This window comes from Microcaecilia unicolor, chromosome 6 (genome assembly GCF_901765095.1).
Source record: "Microcaecilia unicolor chromosome 6, aMicUni1.1, whole genome shotgun sequence".
NCBI lineage: Eukaryota > Metazoa > Chordata > Amphibia > Gymnophiona > Siphonopidae > Microcaecilia > Microcaecilia unicolor.
In genome coordinates, this window is record NC_044036.1 from 87,870,158 (window position 1) to 87,894,658 (window position 24,501).

General features: G+C 42.8%; 1 protein-coding gene across 1 annotated transcript in view; it reads left to right on the forward strand.

Moving 5' to 3' along the window:
- PAPPA2 (pappalysin 2) overlaps positions 1-24,501 on the forward strand; it is a 440,672-nt gene that overhangs the window by 87,334 nt on the left and 328,837 nt on the right. The window contains 8 exon segments of the mRNA XM_030206931.1: positions 3,150-3,480; positions 3,482-3,708; positions 3,711-3,781; positions 3,783-3,815; positions 3,817-3,978; positions 3,980-4,076; positions 4,079-4,129; positions 4,132-4,210. Of these exon segments, the coding sequence (XP_030062791.1) occupies positions 3,150-3,480; positions 3,482-3,708; positions 3,711-3,781; positions 3,783-3,815; positions 3,817-3,978; positions 3,980-4,076; positions 4,079-4,129; positions 4,132-4,210 (1,051 nt within the window).

Sequence of the window (24,501 nt, forward strand, 5' to 3'; positions counted from 1 at the left end):
TTAATTCAAAAACAGGATTTAGCTGAAAGCAGGAACTCTGAGTCTGTCATTGTTTTCTGTGCTTGCTTTCGGGTTGCTCATGTACGCTATAATGTCATCAAGTGCTCTGGCTTGTTCATTAAATGTTGATCAACCCATCAGAAAGGATGACTTGCTATGACATTAGCTGCATCCTGAAGGTCGACTTTGGAACTTATGTGACAGGACAGTTTAGGCATGAAAACTGACACAAAAAACTGATTTATGCGCATGCTAAAAATTAGGCCTGCCTGCTAAAATTCCACTTAGCAGCCTATGTACTAAATCCTTTCCCAAATTTGATCACACACTATTCAATTGCATGCTAACATGCATAACATCCCCATTGCTAACAATCTTGGGGAATTTCCAAGAAGATGAACTCCAGTCACCCGATCCATGTTCTGATTTCCTACATCAGTTCCTCCCCAGCATCACATGATAAAATTAGTTGCATATAACTAAAGTGGGGATCAGTTTAGTGTTCATGCATACTAAATGGCCCTCGTATGCAGTGTAATACTTTGGTGCAAGGCCCTAGGATGTTTGTGACTATGAGAAAATTATCTGTGCTGATGTCTAAGCTCATCAAAAGAAAAAAAAAAAGAGGTATTTTTACTAAACTGTGCTAGGCACTTTCCCCAGATTTTATAAAGTTTGCCCAAATTTGGGAATACAGGACAAATGTGCATGCAAATCAATTAGTTAACAAGCCAATTAATGACAACTATTGGTGTTAATTGGCACAAATATGGACTTTTTTGCTCATTTGCCTACATTCTATTCTTATAACCCTGTACTCCCAAAGTGTCTCATATGCAACCCAAAAGGAGATGTGGTTGTGGGAGGGGCATGGGCGGATCAAGGGTGTTCCAAATATTTAGGTGCAGTGCTATAGAAATCCAGGGTTGTGTGTTCAACTTGCACACCAGGATTTACACCAGGTTTCAGCATGCATAAGCCCTCATGGCCAAAGTTGGGCGCAGGAATTGATGTATAGCACTATTCTGAATCTGGCTCTTAATGTGTGTTTACCATGTAGTAACTGCTAGTGCAGAGCTACTTTAAGGGGCTTTGCTGTAAGTTTCCATGTGGTAAACTGTGTATTAAGTGCTTTTTGTCTCGGGGACTTGCAGTGGCGTTCCTGGCCTGGATGGCACCCGGGGCGGAGCGCCGATGCACCCCCCCAGGTGCAGCGCGCCCCCCCACCGCTAAATTACACCTTCCCCCCCCTCTGGTGAAATGACACCCCCCCCCGGGTGCACACCGCTGGGGGGTGCCGCGGCATGCGCCCGCTCCGAGTTCGCTAAACTTCGCTTCGCTGCAGCTCCCTCTGCCCTGGAACAGGAAGTAACCTGTTCCGGGGCAGAGGGAGCTGCAGCGAACGAGCGACGAAGTTTAGCAAACTTGGAGCAGGCGCGCGCCGCGGTACCCCCCAGCGGTGTGCACCCGGGGCAGACCGCCCCCACCACCCCCCCTTGGTACGCCGGAGAGTGGGCGTGCAAGACATTTGGCAGTTAGGACTAGATGCTAAATATGGCACATGAAAAATAGGCACAAAAATATTTCCGCCTAGGTATATTCTGTAAACCGTGCCTAGATTTAGGTGCAGTTTATAGAATACGCCTAGCTGGTTATAAAATATGCCTAGTGGCCATTCCTGCTCCAAAACTATAGGCATGGAGCAGGTGTATTCTTTAACTATGCGCATAGATTTTTGGAAAGTCCACAGTCTGTCCATTCCATGCCCATGGCCATACCCCCTTTTTGGCAGCACATTAGAATGTATGTGCACCACTTTACAGAATACACCTAGCAAGATATTCACATAAATTCTAATTAATGCCATTGAGGAGTGGAGGAGTAGCCTAGTGGTTAGTGCACCAGTCATCCAGAGATGGCCAGTTCAAATCCCACTGCTGCTCCTTGTGATCTTGGGCAAGTCACTGAAGGGGGGGGGGGGGAGCTTTTACTAAGCACACTCACGTTTTTAACATGTGCTAAAATTGGGCACATGCTAATCATTAGAGATGCCCATAGGAATGCATTGGCGTCTCTAATGTTTAGAGCGTGCCTATTTTAGTGCACGCTAAAAATAGCACGCCTTAGTAAAATACCCCCTGAACCCTCCATTGCCTCAGGTACAGAATTAGATTGTGAGCCCTCCAGAGACAGAGAAATACCCAGTATACTTAAATGTAACTCACCTTGAGCTACTACTGAAAAAGGTGTGAGTAAAATCCAAATAAATTAAGTAATAATTACTTGTTAAGTGGCAATTGTTGGCACTGATTGGCTTGTTAATTAAATTGCGCATGCAAATCCAGAATACAACTGGATTTGTGTGTGCAATTTTGGTTGCACTATATAGAATCCTGGGGCTAACCCATTGCATTTACCATGAGCTAACACAGAATTAATGTGGGACCACTTAATGTCTATTAAATAGAAGGCGCTATGTGCATCTGTGACAATTGGGAGCTGGTACTGTACATTAATGTTAATGTATGACCTGCAATACAAAGAACTGGACACACCTCCAATAGTTGACATATTAAATTTGCTACTACCTTGTAGCAAAGTCCAATGTTAAGCCAAGGTAATGGCAGTAAAAGGGCCGCTTAACCATTCTGACAAATAACTATGAAGCAACTCTGCAAGAGTTTGTAAAAGTTCTGCTCAGTGATTCCTATCTATGATATCTTTGCACACTAATTGGTTGAAACTTTTATTTTTGTATGATTCATATAAATCAATAGAATAATATACGTAAAATACATTTCTTCAGTCTGGCCTTTCTGAATACAAAGAACTCTATTTGAATTTTACCCACATCCTTTTTTAATCTCATTTCCCCATCTGGTCCTGCTAATTATGCTCTCACCTATCCACCCTTAATTATTTGTTTGTCCTTGAGATAGTCTAAATCCCTGGTTACTTACTGCACATGTATTAATTTGCTTCTTAAAGTTATTGTAATTTATGTTATATTCTGTATATTATTATGTTTTCTTCAATTTATTGTTTGTTTGTAAGCCACATTGAACTTGAGTCTATTTCAGACTAATGTGAGGTATAAATGTCATGAATAAATAAATAAAAGCATATTTCTTGGTCTTTGCCTTCTACAGGTGTATTTGACAATTGTTCTCACACTATCAGTGACAAGGGCTGGGCAGTTGGGATCCATACAGTACAGCATAATGAGAAAAAGGATGCACATTTCTTCTTTTCACTCAGAACAGACCAAGTGAAGAGGAGTTCTGTCATAACTGGGTACCATCGCTACCAGCTAGGAACTTGGACACACATTGCTGCAACATATAATGGACAGCAAATGACCCTCTATGTGGATGGAACAAGGGTTGCTAGAAGCCTCGTCCAGTCAGGAGCTCTACACAGCTCCTTCATGGCTTCTTGTCGGACTCTTTTTCTCGGAGGGGACAATTCTGAGAAGGTAATAATTTCGAGGGCATTTGGGATCTTTACTTTTGTGGAGAACATCTCAAACACAGAGTCAACTAAAACGTCATTTTTTGAGGAAAGACGAGGAAGATGATGATACTTTGGTGTTCAGTGCCAACTTTGCCCAACTTGATGAACAGTGGATGTCTTTCAAGAACAATGGTTACCCATTGCTGGATATCCTACCACGACCAGAGCAGAATATTTTGTCCCCGCTGATTCCACACTATGCGGACAAACAGTGTGTGACAATGTGGAACTCATTACCAATTACAACAGTCACTGGCCACTCCGGAGCAAAAAAAATCATCCGATACCGGGTGGTCAATATTTTGTGAAGATGATGGGCACCACCAATGGTCAGTCGAGATCAGATTTTCTCGTCAGCACTGGGCACTGAGTGAAGCCTTTGGTCACTATAATATCAGTTGGCAGCTGACTGTTCATGAAGTACACAACTCCTCCCTGCGGCACCGCACAATTCTAGTGAATTGTTGAGCCTAGCAAGATTGGTAATGACCATTGTGACCCTGAGTGTGAGCATCTGCTGACTGGTTATGATGGCGGAGACTGTCGTTTTAATGGGCGTTGCTACCCTGGAAGAGGCGAGATGGCATTTGTCACATGGAGTGCAACAATATGCGTGAAGATTTGATGAGGGCGACTGCTGTGACCCTGAGGTGACAGATGTAAAGAAGACATGTTTTGATCCTGATTCACCATTAAGGTAAGAGGGTGCCATGTGGTGTATTTCTCTTTTTGCTTTGAGTTTTTTGAAATAGCAGAGTTTACGAACTTTTTATCCGTACTCACATTTTCATAGTTATAGCTAAAAACATCAAAATGGACAGAAGTGAAAAGTAAAATGACACTAATTCAACAGGCTTAGACCGTCTAATGTAGTTTTTGGAGCAAAGAGCCCTGGTCTTGTAGATCCTAACTCATTTTCCTTATCTACCACGCAGCATATGATCTTGAGTAAGTCACACATGCTCTCTGTATTAAATCAAGACTGATTAGGCTCTCCCCCCCCCCCCCCCCCACGATTGAGAAAAGGCTTAATAAATCAGGGTGAAATTTCAAAAAATGCCCAACTCTTTACTTAGTACCTAAGGTTTAGGCGACTAAATTTAGCTGAATTTTCAGTTGAATTTAGATGTCTAGATTTTGGTACATAAATTAGATGTCTAATGTTTATATTTTAATGTGTGTTTTGTTTTTAATAACCAGGCAGCTATTTATGATTTGATTGTAATCAGTGTTCTTCAATACGCGGCCCAGGGGCCAATTGCAGTATCGTTTAGAGAGTTTAGCTTAGAAATTTATTTTGTTATTTCCTGGTTTGTTGTTGCCTGTTTTTTTCTTATGTTATCTGCAGTGAACCAGTAATGGTATATACGGAATCTAAGATCCGTATACATAACATCATCAGTATGTTTTTTTCTACTACATTCTTCCTCTCTATGCATGCTCATGACAGAAAGGGGAAAGTGGATGGAGGGAATATCTGCATGTTTGAAAGAAAAGGCATTTCTCAGTAGAAGAACATGCACTTGGAAATGCTCATTTCCTTGAGAATGCCCCCAGTGAAAAGTTTGAAGGCGAGCTGGTAGGCAGTGGCGTTCCTAGGGTGGGGGCGGTGGTGCGGTCACCCCAGGTGCAAGCCACGGGGGGGGGGCTGCCGCGCGCGCCTGTCCTCCGTTGTTCCATGCTCTTCTCTGCCCCCGGACAGGAAGTAACTGTCCAGGGCAAGAGAAGAAGCATGGAACAATGGAGGACAGGTGCGCGCGGCACCCCCCCGGCGGGCGTGGGGGGGTCCTTCACGGGGGTGTCCTTTCACCGGGGGGGAGGGGGGGTCTGTCGCTGCATTGGGGTGGGCGCTGCACCCGGGGGGCGGGGCGCATCGGCGATCCACCCCGGGTGCCAGCCCCCCTAGGAACGCCACTGCTGGTAGGGATGTATGTCATTGACACACAGTAGTCAGCAGTGTTACAGTCCTGTTGGGAAGATATTTAGCAGCTCTCCTTCAGCTCATTTGGATTCAAAGTGGCTCCTACTTAATCTAATCTACAGATATTATGGCCATTCTAATCAAACTAGCAACAAGAAGTCAGAGGTGTTGCCTAGTGATTAGTGCAGCAGACTGTGAACCAAGGGACCCAGGTTCAAGTCCCACACCAATTCTTTGTTTTTTTTTTGTTTTTTTTAAAATAATTCTGAGCATTCCAGAACAGAAAAATACCTACTGTACCTAAATATATAAGACATCTGCAAACCTGAGGCTATTGAAGTGATATACATTCAGGTACAGTAGGTATTTTTCAGGTCCTGGAGGGGTCACATTTACAAAAAAAAAAGACTTATAATGGGGTTTGAACCTGGGTCCCTTGGATTACACTCTACCTCACTAACCACTAGGCTACTCTTCTATTATGGCAGAGATATCTGTAGGGGCATATTTTAGAAATGATGCCAGACGGACGTTCATGTCCCTGGTTTTTTGTTGGATGTTTCACTGTGGAAAATGGCTATATGTTTTGGACATTATCAGTGCAAAAACATCCATATCACAGCCTTAATCAAACAAGACATTTAGATAGTTTTCCTGTTTGATTATGACTGTGAGATGTCCGGGGTTCTTTTTGAGTGTTATGAGCAGGACTTGCTTTTTTGGACATAGATGTTTTTTTTGAAATGCCCCCTCTTGGTGTCCCTGCTCAAGCCAGTCAATGATAATGAAGGGGTGGTCTAGTCTGAAGAAGCTTTAGAAGGGAAATGTAAACCCCAGGGTTATGGAGGAGTCATGTCTTTCTCCCCTAGAGGATTCCAGTATGGAGGAGATGTAAATCATCTCAGAATGGGTTCCTTACCCTGGGGCCCATCTGAATCTTAGATCCCTGTTCTAGGGGCTAAGAGGAAAAGAAGAAAACATAGTGGTGTTCCCTGCAGTTTACTGAAAAAAAAAAAAAGATGTCAGTTCCTACATGAGAAGAAAAAAGAATCGGTTGTCAGGTTAGTCTACAGCAGTGCTCTGAGGCATAGAATGCCCTAAACAAGAAGAGGAGAGATCTGGTTTCATCTTCAGAAAAGAAAGTTAGAGTGCAGCTGTTGCTAACCTCCAGGATTGGGAGCTGAAGAGTGGTGGATCTGGTGAGTACTTGAGCCCTGTATGAGTTACTTGTGAAAGTCAAATCATTTGAAGATATTACAGGATATCATGGTGGTATTTCAAATTCTTATGGATTTTAGGCAGAGTGTAAATTATTTAAAGCAACATTGAACCATGGAGCAACATATAACTGCCTCTCACAAGATTCTATAAATGGTGCAACTAAGTCTAATTCCTGAGCCACAGAATCATTCTAGCTCTCACAGCAGCTGTCAAATCAATACTCTGAATTATTTGTGATTTATTTAAAATAATATATCAAGAATCCAACACTTAGATTCTTGATGATCAAATAAAATACTCATGACCGGTATAAAAATTATTTTAAAAGCTGTCATAGTGAAATCCCATATATGTATTTCAATCTGACATGTTGGGTGCTTTCCAGTTTTTATAAAATAATTTATCCCTGAGTTGTCTTAAATCATCATTGACATAATTTGTGTGATTCTGAATCAAGATCACACTTCCTTTTTTTGGCTAATTTGATGACAGTGGAAATATCTGAAGATAAGTTTTATAGTGCACATATTTTTTTGAACTGATAGATATTGACCCTTGTTTTCAGAGTCCTATACATGTAAATGGCATTTCAGAACAGGAGCTTTTTCTTTTTTTCCATGAAGTTTTATTTATTTTTCAAAGGAGAACCTATTATGTGAGGAAGCTGACTACCTCTAGATGTGAAGGGAGCTGGGGTATGTAGACTCTTCCTTTTATATTGGAAAAGATAGATGTTGGCATTCAAAGTTGCCTGAAGTTGTCTGCTGGAAGGGGCAGCTGTATGTATTGACATATGGTCCATCACCTGACCTTTCCCTGTGGCAACTCCCTGATGCAGGATCCCCCCCCACCCCCAGTAGGAACTCCCAATATAGTCACCACTCATGTGACAACCTCTCTACTAAGCTGACCTCCCCCTGAGGCATCCCCTAGCAGACCTCACCACACCATACCTCCCAATCCCCACCCCTTTTACCGGTAGACCCTAATGTCTAGCGGTTTGGGAGAGATGCCTACCCACTCCTGCTACAATGGTTTTGAGTATCAAAATGACCACTGAGATTTCTAACATTACTGATAAGTGTTAGGCTTCTATATGTGGGGTGTACACAGATAACAACCTTCTGGAGTGTTTTTAGGGAAACCTAACACTTAGTATAAATTAGCAAAAGAACAGTACTTTGCCAAGCTCTCTTATTAGGTGATACCATGTCAGAAACAAATGTTCCCGCTTATCTCAAGTTCCAAGCTCACAACGCGCAAACAATGAAAAAACTAATGTCACACTAAGGATATGATAAAAATAGAGTTCTCATTTATTTACAGTAGCAGCAAGAACAGAATGAACACGGAAGTCATGAAACAGCACTGATTTCATCATGAGAACATCAAAGAGTAAACACACATTTCCCTAAGGATCCAAATCCAGCCTGTTACTATAAACCCACAGCCATAGGAGCCAAAGTTTCAAAATTATTGGGGGGTGCTAAATCCAACAGAAATCACCTCTCCCTGGACAAAAAGACTTTATTTAATATTGGGGGTGCTCAAGCACCCACACCCAAAGATCTAGCTCCTATGCCCACAGCACTACACAAAATAGGATGTGGTAGATGATACAGGCCTCCAGAGTGTCTGATGTCAGTGTATTCCTCAGATGGTCAGATGGACATAGAGGCGGGCTGCTCTTTGGATAGATTCCCGCAACCACCATATATCCTAGCTTGCAGCCCTTCTTATAGTGAAACAGCCCAGCTGCAGCTAGGTTGATGATGTACATTCTTGGCCTGCTGTCAATGCACAACAGCTTGTTTGTCTCCAAATGCTGTTCTCTAAGAGCCACAATATTGTCCCGCTGGCACCAAAAGTGTAGGCACTTAACCATGAGGTCAGCGTTTCAGGTAAACATGGTGCTTTTCTGGGGTGCAAAGGTGCCACTAAGTCCAGAATAATAGGCCTGGGACTTTCCAATACTGACTTAGAGAATTAAAGCATTACATCACATTGATGCTAGCACAGAGCCATTCTGACCGGAGAGTGCATTACCAATAACAACATCTTGTGTCTCTTCTGCTGCTCCAGCCATTATGTCAGCTTAGTCACCAAGAGGATTTCCTGGAGTCCTTGGCTAGTTGGCTGGTAGTCCTTGATGAGGTTTGTATTGCAACACGTTTTGCTGGACTATACATATATTCACAGGCCTTAGCAAAAGGCTTCAGCAGTGAAAAGTTGGAGTTAGCTAAAGCCTGCATTTTAAAGTTCAGGTGGAAAGTGCTGAACAGTGCCATGCTATTGTGTAGTGCTGCATATAGTGTTTTATGTGGGCCTTTGCTCCCACATATATAAAGTCATGTGTGAGACCATCAGGAATATCATCTGCCCCTAGAGGTTGCTTATCTGTGACCATCAGGGACTTTATCAGCTGGCCCCTTATGATTGATCTCCTTGCTTTTTGCTGAACTCCCTCGGTTGACTGACTCAGACCAGTGCTAACCCTGCCCCTGGTGATGTCATTGGTTGCATGGTGGTAAAATGTCAGGACCAATGCTAGAGGTACCATATGCTGGAGTAGTCATGCACTGACTTTGTTGTGCTACAATTAAGAATGACTAAGAAGCTCCTTAGCGTGCTCCTTTGTAGCCTTGGGTGGCATTTAGATGTTGGAGTTTTGGTACGTGTGGTTTGTAGTCTTTGAGCTATGTTATAGAGCAGTGATGGCGAACCTTTCAGAGACCGAGTGCCCAAACAGCAACCCAAAATCTAATTACTCATCGCGAAGTGCAGGTACTCATTATGGGCGGGGTCACCACATATGACTCCAACCCCATGATAGCCACACCCCTTACACCAGCCTTGGCGCATATAAACAACATCATTGAAAATATTATACTAGTAAGGGAGAAAAAAATAACATGATTTCTTTCATTTCTGTAAGTTATTACAGCTCCAGTAACCCAGTGCAAAATAAGACAGCAGATGTAAATTCTCAAATTGGACATATTCCAACACTAAAATGAAAATAAATGATTTTTTTTCTACCTTTGTTGTCTGGTGATTTTGTTTTTCTATCCATATTGGTCCTAGTCGCTGATTCTGCTACTATCTGTTCTCTTACTCTGTGTTCCAGGGCTTCCTTTCCATTTATTCTTTACTTTCCTCCTTTCTTCTTCATTTCTTGCTCTCCATCCATGACCAGCAACCTCCTCTCCCCTCCAGCCACCAAAGGTCCAGCCACCCTCCTCTCCCCTCCAAGCCGCCCATGTCCAGCCCCCTCCCCTCCACCTGCACCCTCCTCCCCCCTGCCCTCCCCTCCAGCCACCCTCCTCTCCCTTCCAGCCGCCCTGTCCAGCCACCCTCCCCTCCAGCCACCCTCCTCTCCCCCTGCCCTCCCCTCCAGCCACCCTCCTCTCCCCCCTGCCCTCCCAGCAGCAGGCCTCCCTCCCACCCAAGCACAGGCCTGCTCCCTCCCTCCCACCCAGCGTGCCCCAGGGCACCCTCCCACCCACCCGGCGTCAAGCATTCCTCCCTCCCTCCCACCCGGCACCAGCCCGCCATCCCTCCTTCCTCCGAACCCCAAGAAATTTAAAAGTCTTCCCTTGTCCGAGTAGGCGGCGTCAGCATCAACAGTAGCAGCAGCGAAAAGCGTGCTGCTGGTTTGACGCGTCTTCAGCCTCGGTCTCTCAACCTCTCTGGTCTGCCCTAACAGGAAATGAGGGCGGGACCAGAGAGCTTGAGAGACGGAAGGCTGAAGACGCGACGAACCAGCAGCACACTTTCGCTGCTACTGCTGATGCTGACGCCGCCTACTCGGACAAGGGAAGACTTTAAATTTCTTCGGGTTCGAAGGGAGGGATGGAGGCCGGGCGGGCTGGTGCCGGGTGGGAGGGAGGGAGGAATGCTTGACGCCTGGTGGGTGGGAGGCTAAGTTTCCGGTGAGGCGACCGGTCAGCGCGGATGCCAACAGAGAGGGCTTCCGCGTGCCTTCTCTGGCACGCGTGCCATAGGTTCGCCATCACTGTTATAGAGGGTAATCTGATTCCAGTTTATGATGTCATTATTGCTATGGTCCTTATGTCCACCTCACTGGGAAAAGAATTTATATTCTGCAGTGCAGAGGGAAATTGTGTGCATGCCATAATTTGTGTCCCATCATCTTATATCTTTATCAATGTATTATTTACTGTTAGGTCTAATAGGACCATAACTGCTCTGATTTATGATATGGACTATGATCCTATGATTAGATACACTTTCTATTACTGAGATATTGGGTTGGACTCGGATGTGAAGCTTTTTCAGCAATATCACCCCTTGGGTTTTGTCTGAAAAGTACAAGCTAGACAATGGGAAGAGAAGAATTTGCATTGAATGTCAACTTTGTATGATCTGCGATCGAAATGTTATTTTTAACCTTTTATTCCTTTTCAATGTGTTCATTTTATATCCACCCAATAATTATATGAAGATATTTTGTGCTTGTTAAGGGCTTGTTTTCCACTGGGATTAGTTTGCAGAATGCTATTGCACTTGGAGATTTTAATTTGCATGCGACTCAAGGTCCTTTACTGAATGCCTGTCAGGCCATATTACATGCTTGGAAGCCACGGGTCTAGACCAGATTGTGAATCAGTCCATCCTATAGGAGGGATATGATAGATCTGATTTTTATAGGTGAACAGCTTTGTGTGGATCTGTGTCAGAAATTCACTAGTGTTGTGGTAACTGTCTTTGAGAAACAACAGCAAATAGTTTGTGTGCATTACTTATAAGATATTTGTGATGTAAAAGATTGAAGAATATTTGGGAACCACAATCACAATTAATTCAGAGTATTGATTTGACAGTTGCTGTTGAGAGCTAGAATGATTCTCTGGCTCAGGAATTGGACTAGTTGCACCATTCATGGAATCTTGTGAGAGGCAGTTACATGTTGCTCCATGGTTCAATGTTGCTTTAAAAGAATAAAAAGGTTAATTCTAGCTGCAAAGAGATATTGGAAGATGATGTTTTGTAGCTGATAGAGCTGTGCAAGATCACCTTGACAGCGAGCAGATAAGGACAGAGCAGCTACATTTTCTAGGAGAATTTCTTCTTTTATGAATTGTCTGGCACAATTGTTTTCTAGAGTTAAGGCTTTGACTCAGAAGAATAGTGGTGTGCCTGAATGTTTTTTTCTTCACCGCTGAACAGTATACTGAAGTGTGTAGGAAGAAAGATGCGTCACTGCTTGCTGCTTCTATCCCTTTAGTATTCAGTTGTTCATCTTGGGGTTGTTTTACCATGCTGACTTTGAATGATTTCATTATACTGTTAGAATCTGTAAATTTTTAAATGTATCTCTCAAGATATTTGTCCTCCTGTGTTCTGAAGCCCATGAAAGAGGACAATAGTCTTTTTTTGGCTGAGTTAGTCAATTGTTCCCTGTGGTTGGGGTTGATTCTTGAATCATTTAAGCATGCTGTAAAAGACCTGCTATTAAGAAAATCGGGATAAATACAGTACAAAACAATAAGTATTTATATTCTGCTGCAAACCAAAAAGGCTCAGTGTGGATCACAATTAATAAAGGAAGCTAGCCATTTCCAGCAACTTAGAAAAGAAAATTCAATTAGCAGTAATTTAAAAACATATGAAATAAAAAAAGCCTTTAGTAATTTTTTAAACTTTAAATATCATGTCTGTGATCTAATAAAATGCTGAAGAGCATTCCAACAACTCGCTGCTTGGACTGCAAAGTGGCAGCCTAATATGTTTGTATTTTAAAAAAATGTCGCTATTTCTTATGCAGTGAAGCTGACACACTTAACAAGAACATTTTAATCTGCAATGACATTGTCAAGTGGGAGTCTAAAGATCATCTGAAACACTTCCAATCTTTTCACTTCCATGCGTTGCAAAAATTTTGGAAAAAGGGTGTTAAATCGTTTACTTGAATTTTGAATTCATATCAGCTTCTGGATTCCTGCCAGTATAGCTTCTAGAAAATTCCATAGTACAGAAACTTCATTGGTATTATAAACTGATGTAATTAGTCTGTGCTTTGATAAGGGGATAACAGTTTGTTCTTGTGGTCTTAGACTTTACAACAGCTTTTGATACCCTGAACCATGATATTTTACTGTCTCAATTGATAGCGATGGGTGTGGATCGTTAATTGGTTCAGGTTTATAAGATGGATAGTACACAAAAGTGAAAATGGGGAATTCCTGTTCTATGAGCTACCATAAGTACATAAGTATTGCCATACTGGGACAGACCAAAAGTCCATCAGGCCCAGCATCCTGTTCCATCAGTGGCCAATCCAGGTCACACATGCCTGGCAAGATCCCAAAAGTACGAAACATTTATGCTGCTTATCCCAGAAACAAGCAGTGGATTTTCCCCAAGTCCATTTTAATAATGGTCTATGGACGTTTCCTTTAGAAAGCCGTCCAAACCTTTTTTTAAAAAACCCTGCTAAGCTAACCACCTTTACTACATTCTCTGGCAATGAATTCCAGAGTTTAATTACACGTTGAGTGAAGAAAAAGTTTCTCTGATTCATTTTAAATTTACTACTTTGTAGCTTCATTGAATGCCCCCTAGTCCTAGTATTTTTTACATAAGTACATAAGTACATAAGTAGTGCCATACTGGGAAAGACCAAAGGTCCATCTAGCCCAGCATCCTGTCACCGACAGTGGCCAATCCAGGTCAAGGGCACCTGGCACGCTCCCCAAACGTAAAAACATTCCAGACAAGTTATACCTAAAAATGCGGAATTTTTCCAAGTCCATTTAATAGCGGTCTATGGACTTGTCCTTTAGGAATCTATCTAACCCCTTTTTAAACTCCGTCAAGCTAACCGCCCGTACCACGTTCTCCGGCAACGAATTCCAGAGTCTAATTACACGTTGGGTGAAGAAAAATTTTCTCCGATTCGTTTTAAATTTACCACACTGTAGCTTCAACTCATGCCCTCTAGTCCTAGTATTTTTGGATAGCGTGAACAGTCGCTTCACATCCACCCGATCCATTCCACTCATTATTTTATACACTTCTATCATATCTCCCCCAGCCGTCTCTTCTCCAAGCTGAAAAGCCCTAGCCTTCTCAGCCTCTCTTCATAGGAAAGTCGTCCCATCCCCACTATCATTTCGTCGCCCTTCGCTGTACCTTTTCCAATTCTACTATATCTTTTTTGAGATACGGAGACCAGTACTGAACACAATACTCCAGGTGCGGTCGCACCATGGAGCGATACAACGGCATTATAACATCCGCACACCTGGACTCCATACCCTTCCTAATAACACCCAACATTCTATTCGCTTTCCTAGCCGCAGCAGCACACTGAGCAGAAGGTTTCAGCGTATCATCGACGACGACACCCAGATCCCTTTCTTGATCCGTAACTCCTAACGCGGAACCTTGCAAGACGTAGCTATAATTCGGGTTCCTCTTACCCACATGCATCACTTTGCACTTGTCAACATTGAACTTCATCTGCCACTTGCACGCCCATTCTCCCAGTCTCGCAAGGTCCTCCTGTAATCGTTCACATTCCTCCTGCGACTTGACGACCCTGAATAATTTTGTGTCATCGGCGAATTTAATTACCTCACTAGTTATTCCCATCTCTAGGTCATTTATAAATACATTAAAAAGCAATGGACCCAGCACAGACCCCTGCGGGACCCCACTAACTACCCTCCTCCACTGAGAATACTGGCCACGCAATCCTACTCTCTGCTTCCTATCTTTCAACCAGTTCTTAATCCATAATAATACCCTACCTCCGATTCCATGACTCAGCAATTTCTTCAGGAGTCTTTCGTGCGGCACTTTGTCAAACGCCTTCTGAAAATCCAGATATACAATATCAACCGGCTCCCCATTGTCCACATGTTTGCTTACCCCCTCAAAAAAAATGCATTAGATTGGTGAGGCAAGACTTCCCTTCACTAAATCCGTGCTGACTTTGTCTCATCAGTCCATGTTTTTGTATATGCTCTGCAATTTTATTCTTAATAATAGCCTCCACCATCTTGCCCGGCACCGACGTCAGACTCACCGGTCTATAATTTCCTGGATCTCCTCTGGAACCCTTCTTAAAAATCGGAGTAACATTGGCTACCCTCCAGTCTTCCGGTACTACACTCGATTTTAGGGACAGATTGCATATTTCTAACAGTAGCTCCGCAAGTTCATTTTTTAGTTCTATTAATACTCTGGGATGAATACCATCAGGTCCCGGTGATTTACTACTCTTCAGCTTGCTGAACTGACCCATTACATCCTCCAAGGTTACAGAGAATTTGTTTAGTTTCTCCGACTCCCCCGCTTCAAATATTCTTTCCGGCACCGGTGTCCCCCCCAAATCCTCCTCGGTGAAGACCGAAGCAAAGAATTCATTTAATTTCTCCGCTACGGCTTTGTCCTCCTTGATCGCCCCTTTAACACCATTTTCGTCCAGCGGCCCAACCGACTCTTTGGCCGGTTTCCTGCTTTTAATGTATCTAAAAAAAAATTTACTATGTATTTTTGCTTCCAACGCTAATTTCTTCTCAAAGTCCTTTTTTGCCCTCCTTATCTCCGCTTTGCATTTGGCTTGGCATTCCTTATGATCTATCCTGTTACTTTCAGTTGGTTCTCTTCTCCACTTTCTGAAGGATTGTTTTTTGGCTCTAATGATTTCCTTTATCTTACTGTTTAGCCACGCCGGCTGACGTTTAGTCTTTTTTCCCTTTTTCCCTTTTTTGAAAGAGTAAACAAGACTTTTCACGTCTACCCTTTCCACACCACTCATTATTTTATAGACCTCTATCATATCTCCCCTCAGCCATCTTTTCTCCAAGTTGAAGAGCCCTAGCCGCTTTAGTGTTTTCTCATAGGGAAGTTGTCCCATCTCCTTTTTTTTCATTTTCGTCACCCTTCTCTGCACCTTTTCTAATTCCACTATATCTTTTTTGAGATGTGGCGACCAGAATTGAACACAATATTAACAACTGGAGTTCGACAAGGGTCTACATTATCTGCCCTGTTTTTCAGTATTTCTATGGCTTCTGTTTCCAAGCTAATGTTTGATTTAGGTGTTTTGTATACAAGATATATGCTGTATTATTGTAACTCTTCGTATTTGGGGTTACCTCTAAATCTGATGAAGGCCCTACAAGCTGTGCAGACCTCAGTAGCCAGAATTTTAACTAGAGACTGGCATTTTGAGCATATAATACTGATCTTGTCCTCTCTGCATTCGCTGCCTGTTACCTGCTGGTGAAGACATGCTGGGCTACTAGAATGGAATAAGTTACCCATTAAGCTGGACAACTATTGCAACTTTAGAAAGCAGGTAAAGAAATTGTATTTTAGTCAGGCATCTATTGAGGCAGTTCTTGTTGGCCATGAAGCTTGTAATAATTTTGTGATCCAGACTGTTCATCTTATACAGATTTCTTTTTCTGTTGGGTGTATGTTTTATGTTCTGTTTATGGTTTGAGTCTTGTTTTATATTGATTTAATGAATTTTATTGTGTACATTTTTCCTTGGATCCTTTAAATGGTGTGCAGATTTCTGTGTGCAAAATTGTGCGCTAACCCAATTTGGATGCACAACTAAATTGAGCCAATTAACGCTAATAACTGGGTGCTAACAATCAATTATTTGGATTTGCTAATGCAACTTGCTAAGTGCTATTCTATAAAGATCCACGCTCAAATCTTATAGGGGCCCTTTTACAAAGCGATGGTAAGCCAAATGCGAGCTTACCGCTCACTAAAAGGGAAGTACCGCTGGCTACTGCAGCAGCTTGCCATTTCTGGTGCTGCAAAATATTTCAATTTTTGTAGCACCGGTGTGTTCCTGGCAGCAATCGGGTAGTGGTTACTGCCAGGTTAGCATGGGAGCACTTACCACCACCTCAGTGGGTGGTGGTAAGTGCTCCCCCAAAATGGCCATGTGACAAGTGGTTCACTTGCTACATGGCCATTTCTTTAAGAAAGGGAAACCTGCCTTTTACCTGCTGCGGTAAAAGGGGGCCTCAGTGTGTGTCAAAAACATGTACTGATGCCTGAGCAGGCCTCCCTTTGCCACAGCTTCATAAAAGGACCCATAGTGTGCAACTCAAAAGGAGGCGTGGCTATGAGAGGGGCATGGGCAGGTCAGGGGTGTTCACTAAAGGTATATGCAGTATTACTGAATATCGGAGAACTGCACCACGATTTACACCAGGTTTCAGTTGGTGTAATCCTCACCTCCAAAGTTTGGCGTGGAAATCGTCTCTAAGCGCTATTCTATAACGACGCACAACTCGGAGAGCTGTTTATATAATATTGCTCTGTGCAGAGATTTTCTTGCTGGTTTTTCAGCACCATTTACTGAACTTAGTCCTTTATGTATGAAGATGTTCCTGTGTGTGTTATTTTGTGCCTAGGTTAGAACTGTGGCTGGATGGGTTATAAATACTTTAAATAATTCATAAATACTGTATGACAAAAGCATGCAGTGTGCAGTAACTGAACAGGCAGATGCTGGTCATGCTCCCAGCAATTACCACACAGGCTTTGCAGTTACTGTGCATTCATTTTTTCATCTAACGTGTGGTGAATGCAAAACTTTACTGTATTTTAGGGTAAACAGGTTCCTATGTTTCTCTAGTATTTAATACTGAGGACTTATTTCTTTTAGCTAATTTCATAAATGATCTCGATGAGTTCGTTTCACAGGATAGAGGAAGCTCTATAATGACATTAACACCTCAGCCTGTTTACTCCAGCATCCACAATTTCTGATCTTTTCACTGTTCAGTAGTTCCATTCATTTGTTTGTGTCACATACTCCACTGTGGAAATAATCACATTTAAAGTTTAGAGAGGGTCAGATCTGTTTCATTGAGCTACCTAAAGACATCAGGTTAAACAGAGAAAAGCAGGATGGAGAAGCTAATGCCAAGTTTTGGCTTTAAGAACATTCAAGGCGCTTGAGAAACATTCTGCATGTTTATAAAATCCTACAGTTTCTTTTCCCTTTCTGTCTCTCAGCTCAGTTTGCTATGCATATTATGATTATAAGGGAAGTGCTGCCAAAGCAGTAAAACTAAGTCTTAAGAAATATGATTAAACACGATATCAGGTGCACCTGCATGAGCTGTTTAGCAGGGTCTGACCACACAGTTTGCTTTAGAAGTTGTTAAGTCACTGAAATCTGGTTACTTCAAGAGGCTAAAAATATGTAATGGAACAAGCCATATAGACTGGCCCTTGCTGTATGTTGGCTCTTGCCCAATAAGATGGTTGGCCATGCAAGTACAGGATGTTCTGCTGGGTTATATGTTTATCAAAACTGAAATTCTCTCCCATTCTTAGTAAGACCCTGTGTTAAGCAAACAAAGCAGATGTAACTGGAAAGCAGGAATGAACCAGGCATCTGTGTGTAGGATTTTTATTTCTTCAGAACACTTTATCAAGGTAGAAGGGTGAGGCCAAAAAAACTTCCTTCAGAGGCCCTACTTAATTCTTGCCAGAAGAATTATTTTTCTTGTTTTTGCACTGAGCAGCTGTTTTGCACCTTTGATAACTCTCAGTTGTCATCTTACATCTGGATTTCTATGTTTCTCTCTCTTACTGGTATGGCCTAAAGCTCCCACAGCTGTCTACCTTGAACCTAAGAATATTTGGACTTTCACTTGCCTTTTGGAGTTGCTTACCGGAAGGTGGTCTGAGCTCTTGATGGGTAAATGAAAACAATTCTTCCTACTTTTTCTGCTGTCTGAAGATGTCAGGATTGGAAATGCAATAGGTACTAGTTCTGAGTCTTAATTCCTAACATAGCATGGTTACTGACTGACTGTATCCAGACTAGGTGTTGTATTTTTACTCAGATCTTTCATAATTGGACAGCAAATGGTAGGTATATAACTCCTCCACATGCATAAGAGCACTGTTCCGTTTAAACTGGGCAGGAGTCCTCCACCTACAGTTCTGCCAGTGGAGGGCGATGTTTCACTATCACATTTTCAATGGTGAGGGACAGACAAACTCTGCAGGACTCCAGCCTGTCCCTAGTAATTGAAACACAATATTAAAGCACCACCACCCACTGGCAGTACTGCAGTTGGAGGACTCCCGCTCAGCTCAAAGGGAACAATGGGCAAGAGCCTTCACCACAAGTTTTATCCTCAAGAGCTTAGTTTACATTTATGAGCCCTTTGACTAAAGCACTGAATGCAGGGTAAACTGTGCAGTACTGCTAGTGACAACCATGGTAAGAAGTTTGATATTATTATAGCAGTTACTGCATGTTAACTGCATTTTGTGTAAAGGGGTGTGGCACAGAGCAATACATGTACTGCATGCTAAGGACTAGACTCAATAAATGATGCCCAAAATTGGGTGCCAAAAATTCATGTGGAGTGCTGTTCTGTAAATGCTGCTCTAAGTTGTGTGGCATTTTTAGATTAGTGCTTTGCACCAGGATCTGCACCCATCTTCGGGCACGAGGATTTACACCAACTGAAACCGTGTGTAAATCCTGAAATGTAAGTTAGACGCAGATCCCATGAATTCTATAATACCACAAGCATCTTTATTGAACTTTCTGGCCCACCCATGCCTCTCCCATAGCCTCACCCCTTTTCAGTTATGCGCTGAAAGATTTGCTCACGGATTTTTACAGAATAGCACTTAGTTACATGATGTAGAAGAAATAGAAATAGGTTAATAGAAATACTTAATTTTTAATTTGCTAGTTTCTTGGGTATGCCTGGTCTGATATTGTTGTAAACTGCCCTGAACTTTGAGGTATGGCAGAGTCTATAAATGTAATTTGTATTGTATTGTTTTAGCAAGATGTACATGCAGATACTAATTGGAACCAATTAACCAATTAACTGCAATAATTGGTTGCTAGCACCCAATTATTGCTAGTTATGGGCTTGTTACTCAACTAAGATGCACGCGCAAGTTGGTTGCACAATTTTGGGTGTCATATATAGAATCCGTGGGTAATTGGCTAACACACAATTAACTTGGGATCACTTAGAGCCTCATAGGTGACACTAAGGGCCAAATACTATATATGGTGCCTGAAAAATCTGCACAGTAAAAAATCGGCTTAAATTTCTATGCGGTATTTAGAATACGTCAAACGACTCTCCATGTGACCAAATTTGGTTACGTCCAATTAGGCCATGTTTTACTTGGTGTAAATCCTAACGTCTAAATTAGGTGCAGAGTGGGTGTATTCCATAATAGTGTGCATAGAGTTTAGAAATATCCATGCCCTGCCCATGGCCATGCCCCTTTTCAAGTAAGCCACTTATAGAATACACATAGCGAGTTGTGTGAGTAAATCTCAGTTAATGCCAATCAGTGCTGATAATTGCTCATTAACATCCAATTAACAGAGCTGATTAGCCAGTTAACCAATTAAGTTTTGCACATTGTTGTAGAATACACTTTGATTTCTATGCGGAAATTAAGGCGTGCTATATAGAATATGGGGGTAAATGCACCCATGTTAGCCACAGTCAAGCACTGCACACTAATTTTCACTAAGTGTGGGACCGGAATAAAAAAATGCTGGTTCCGCCCCCACTGGTTGCTGCATACATTTACAGCTACCATGTGGTATATTCCTGTGTTAAGTCACATAACTACACATTTTTATTGTAGTTTAGTAAAAGGGCTCCTCAGTTGGAAAAATGCCAACATAATTCAGGACAAATTTGACTTCTGAAATATGTTTTTTGAAACACCAATTTTATGTCTCAGGTTCCATAAATTTGCTTTCCCAAATCTTTGCCTTCTTGGAGTTTTGCATATGATTATATTTGAGTTACTTTCCACACTGGCTGGGATATATTCTACTACTGCTACTAATCATTTATAGAGTACTACTAGATGTATGCAGCTAAGTACACAATATATGCAGGTACTTTCTCTGTCCCTACAGGGCTCACAATCTGAGTTTTTGTACCTGGGGCAATGGAGGGTTAAATGACTTGCTCAAGGTCACAAGGAGCAGCAGTGGGAATCGAACCCAGGTTGCCAGGTTAAAAGCCCGCTGTGCTAACCACTCAGGAAGAGAGTAAGGGCCAGGGAGGGGGTGATGTATGACCGAGTAGAGTTTGCAGCAGACCAAGTGAACCTACATTTTAATTTTTGAACAAGTTAAAATATAGTGAGAGACAAGACAGTGTGCAATTAATATTCACATGGTAGTATTCTTTCAACCATTATTAAGCCAATAACTGGAAAGAAGGGGGTCGTTATTCAAATCCAGTTAACTGGGTAAGAGAGCCTCTTGACTAGTTGACCTGCAAGGAGTGAGCCCTGAGGGAATCTTCAGCAGCACTTACTCAGGTAGTGCTGCTGAATATCTTCTCTAACTGCTAATGCCAAAACTGGCTATTGTGTGTGAGGTGTGGGGGTAGAGTCGGGGCAGATTCAGCATTTAACCGGATAAATGCAGATATTCAGCCCTTAATTGGTGTAGAGGCCCTTTCAGCAGCCCACTGTGGACTTGCCATGTGGCAACGCCGGCCCAGCGCAACTGCCCGCGATAGTTCTGCCCCTAGTGCGTGGCATTTCCATCACTACTAGAATTTTTGTAAAATTTGTACCTCAGAGGGTTACCTGGCAGAGGCACTGCCTGGTTACCAATGAGTTAATGCAGGAGCCCTTACAGAGGTGGTGGTAAGTGCTCCACCTGAAATGGCTGTGCAGCAAGTGCAAATTTACCACATGGCCATTTCTTTTTTGGCCTTTTTACTCGCAACAGTAAAAGGGGCCTTAGTGCGCAGCAGAAATGGCCACCGCTGCTAGGCAGGGCCCCTTTTACCACAGCTTAGTAAAAGGGTCTCTAGGTTAATGAGTAAGGGCTGAACATCAGCCATACATTCTTGGATATTTAATGCTGGTAACTGGACATAGCCTGACATTGAATATCCAGACATACTGTAATTTTGGTGGCAGCCATCAGCAATTTAAAAAAATGCCGACTGCTGCCGGTTGAATATTATTCCCAAGATATCTAACTTGGCATAACTTGGTATAACAATTAATAGATGCAGTGTCATCCGAGTAGAGTGATTTCCTACTGAAGGTCATGCAATAAAATCAGAGACCAATTCTGTGTACAGATTGTAGACAACCTTGTCAGCAAGAACTAGTAGGTAAGCAACTATTACTTGGACCAAAATAGAATTTTATTTTCAAATAGCCCCTTTTCTTGGCTCTTGTTGACTACTTTCCTAGTTGCAAAAAACCTACTTGAGTGGATGTGGAGTCAGTCAAATCAACAACTGAAAACAAATGACCAAACCAGACCCACTATAATGGCAAAAAATATGTGTAGGTAAAGCAAGTTACAGTAAGAGGAAGGAAAAAGCCTCAAAGAGCTCCAGGGAAAGGTGAAGTAAACTGCAGTTGAAAGGAGAGATGGGGAGAAGCTAGACTTGGAGAGTTAAGTAGTACCCCAGACAGCCAGGAAAAGGCTAAGAACTCAACTGTTCTTTTAAGTGCTGCTATCGTCAGGACCCTGATGCAGCATTGCTTTTTTGAGCAGGAGCGAAACACTGGCCAATGTTGGTTCGGGGGATGGTAGAGTGCTGGAAATTATGACTTTAAGATAGACGACTTATTCAAGATAAGTATCTTTTGAGTCTATGTATTTTGTTTTTGCTGTTGACGACATCACATATGAACAATATATGGTGACAGCATTTGATACACTAAGTAAGTGTATTTTTTTGCACGTTTGGCATATTTTGAAATTCAATTGCTATCTTGAAAACTATCCAGCTCATTTTCGAAAGTAATTGCCGGCCATTTTCCGACATAAATCGTGAGATGGCCAGCAATCTCGGAAAAGCGGCCAAATCGGTATAATCGAAAGCTGCTTTTTTGCCAACATCGCCGCTTTCCCGTCGCGTCACTGGCCAAAGTTCAAAGGGGCGTGTTGGCGGCGAAGTAAAGCTGGGGCATGGGCGTGGCTACCAGATGGCCGGCTTTCAGCGATAATGGAAAAAAAAACCGTCGATAAGCAGTATATCGCCGGGTTTACTTGGTCCTTTTATGTTCACGACCAAGCCTCAAAAAGGTGCCCCAAATGACCAGATGACCACTGGAGGGAATGGGGGATGACCTCCCCATACTCCCCCAGTGGTCACCAACCCCCTCCTATACTAAACAAATAAAACTAAAAACCTTTTTTGCCAGCCTGTATGCCAGCCTCTAATGCCGTACCCACCTCCATGACAGTAGAATGTGTTGTATCCCCCGACAGCCCTTCCCTGGTTGCGATGTGGCTCTCGGGTGAGTGTGACACCTTTTCTGTTAGGTGCCCTGCAAAGTCACATCAGCAATGCATTGTGGTGGGTGTAGGGTACTGGGCTCTACTCACATGGTGCTTTTCCTCCCTGCTAACAAGGTTCAGAGTGTGCCCTGTTTTGTTTCCGGTAGTCCATGAGGTAGTGGCCATTTTTGTAAGCCAGTTTTAGGTTCCTTTCATGTGTCACCCATGTTAGAGAACATTATTACCTTGAATGTGGCTGAAAAAGGGCATTGTACACCATTTTGCCAGCTCTGACCTACTGCTAATCTCAGTACCAGGGAGACTGTTTGCCAGTGGGGCACAACCTCTGATCTGCAGTTAACTGTGAGTAAACTTGCTCATTCAAATAAAGGACTTTTTCAAAGAGATTAGTCTTCCGGTGTCAACTGGTGTGCCAAGGTTATACAGCAGCAACAAGTCCTAGAGGCCTGCGTGTATGCAGGTCCCTGGAGCACTTTTAGTGGGTACCGCAGTGCATTTAAGGCAGGCGGACCCAGGCCCATCCCCCCCTACCTGTAACACTTGTGCTGGTAATGGAAGCCCTCCAAAATCTACTTTATCCACATGTAGTTGCCCCCTTCACCCCTAAGAGCTTTGGTAGTGTTGTACATTTGTGGATAGTGGGTTTGGGGGGGGGGGGTTGGGGGGCTCAGCACCCAAAGTAAGGGAGCTATGCATGTGGGAGGTTTTTCTGAAGTCCACCACACTGACCCCTAGGGTGCTCAGCTGGTGTCCTGGCATGTCAGAGCGGACCAGTGCGTTACAAATGCTGGCTCCTCCGATGACCAAATGCCTTGGATTTTGCCGGGTTGGAGATGGCCTGCATTTTTTTCCATTATCGCTGAAAAACAAACCCGGCCATCTCAAACCCGGCGAACTCCAAGGCATTTGGCCGGGCTAAACCGTATTATCAAAAAAAAAGATGGCCGGCCATCTTTTTCGATAATACGGTTCCGGCCAGCTGTAGCGCCGCTGCCAACATAGATCGCCGGCGATCTATTTGGCCGGCGACGTTTGATTATGCCTCTCTATGTTCCACATTGGATTTTTGGTGTATATTGAGGAAGGTTTTTTTTAGCCGATGATGAGGAATAGATCATTTAGATCGTCTTCAGCTGTATAGATCTGTTGGTCTGGAGCTCTTTGGTGCTTTACTTACATGTATTATTTGCCATTGTAGTGGGTCTGGTTTGGTCATTTGTTTCTAGTTGCAAAAAAGATAGATTGGTGTGCACATCCAACATACTATTACACTAAGGTCCCTGAGGGAACAAATGTGCAGGACTTCAGCTCTAGCCTTTGCAATGAATTGTTAAGGAGACAAAAGAAATGTTGAAATGATCTGTTCCCTGGTGTGCATGCTTTCTTGTCATTATATGCTCTACTGCAAGCTGGAGTGTACTGTTTCTGAAGTGTCGGTGTTTAAAGGTAGCACCAGTGAACCATTTGCTCTCTCACATGTAAGGCTTCATTTCTACAAAATTCCCAAACCACTTAAATAAATAAATACAAGGAGAAATTTGAGTCACTGCTT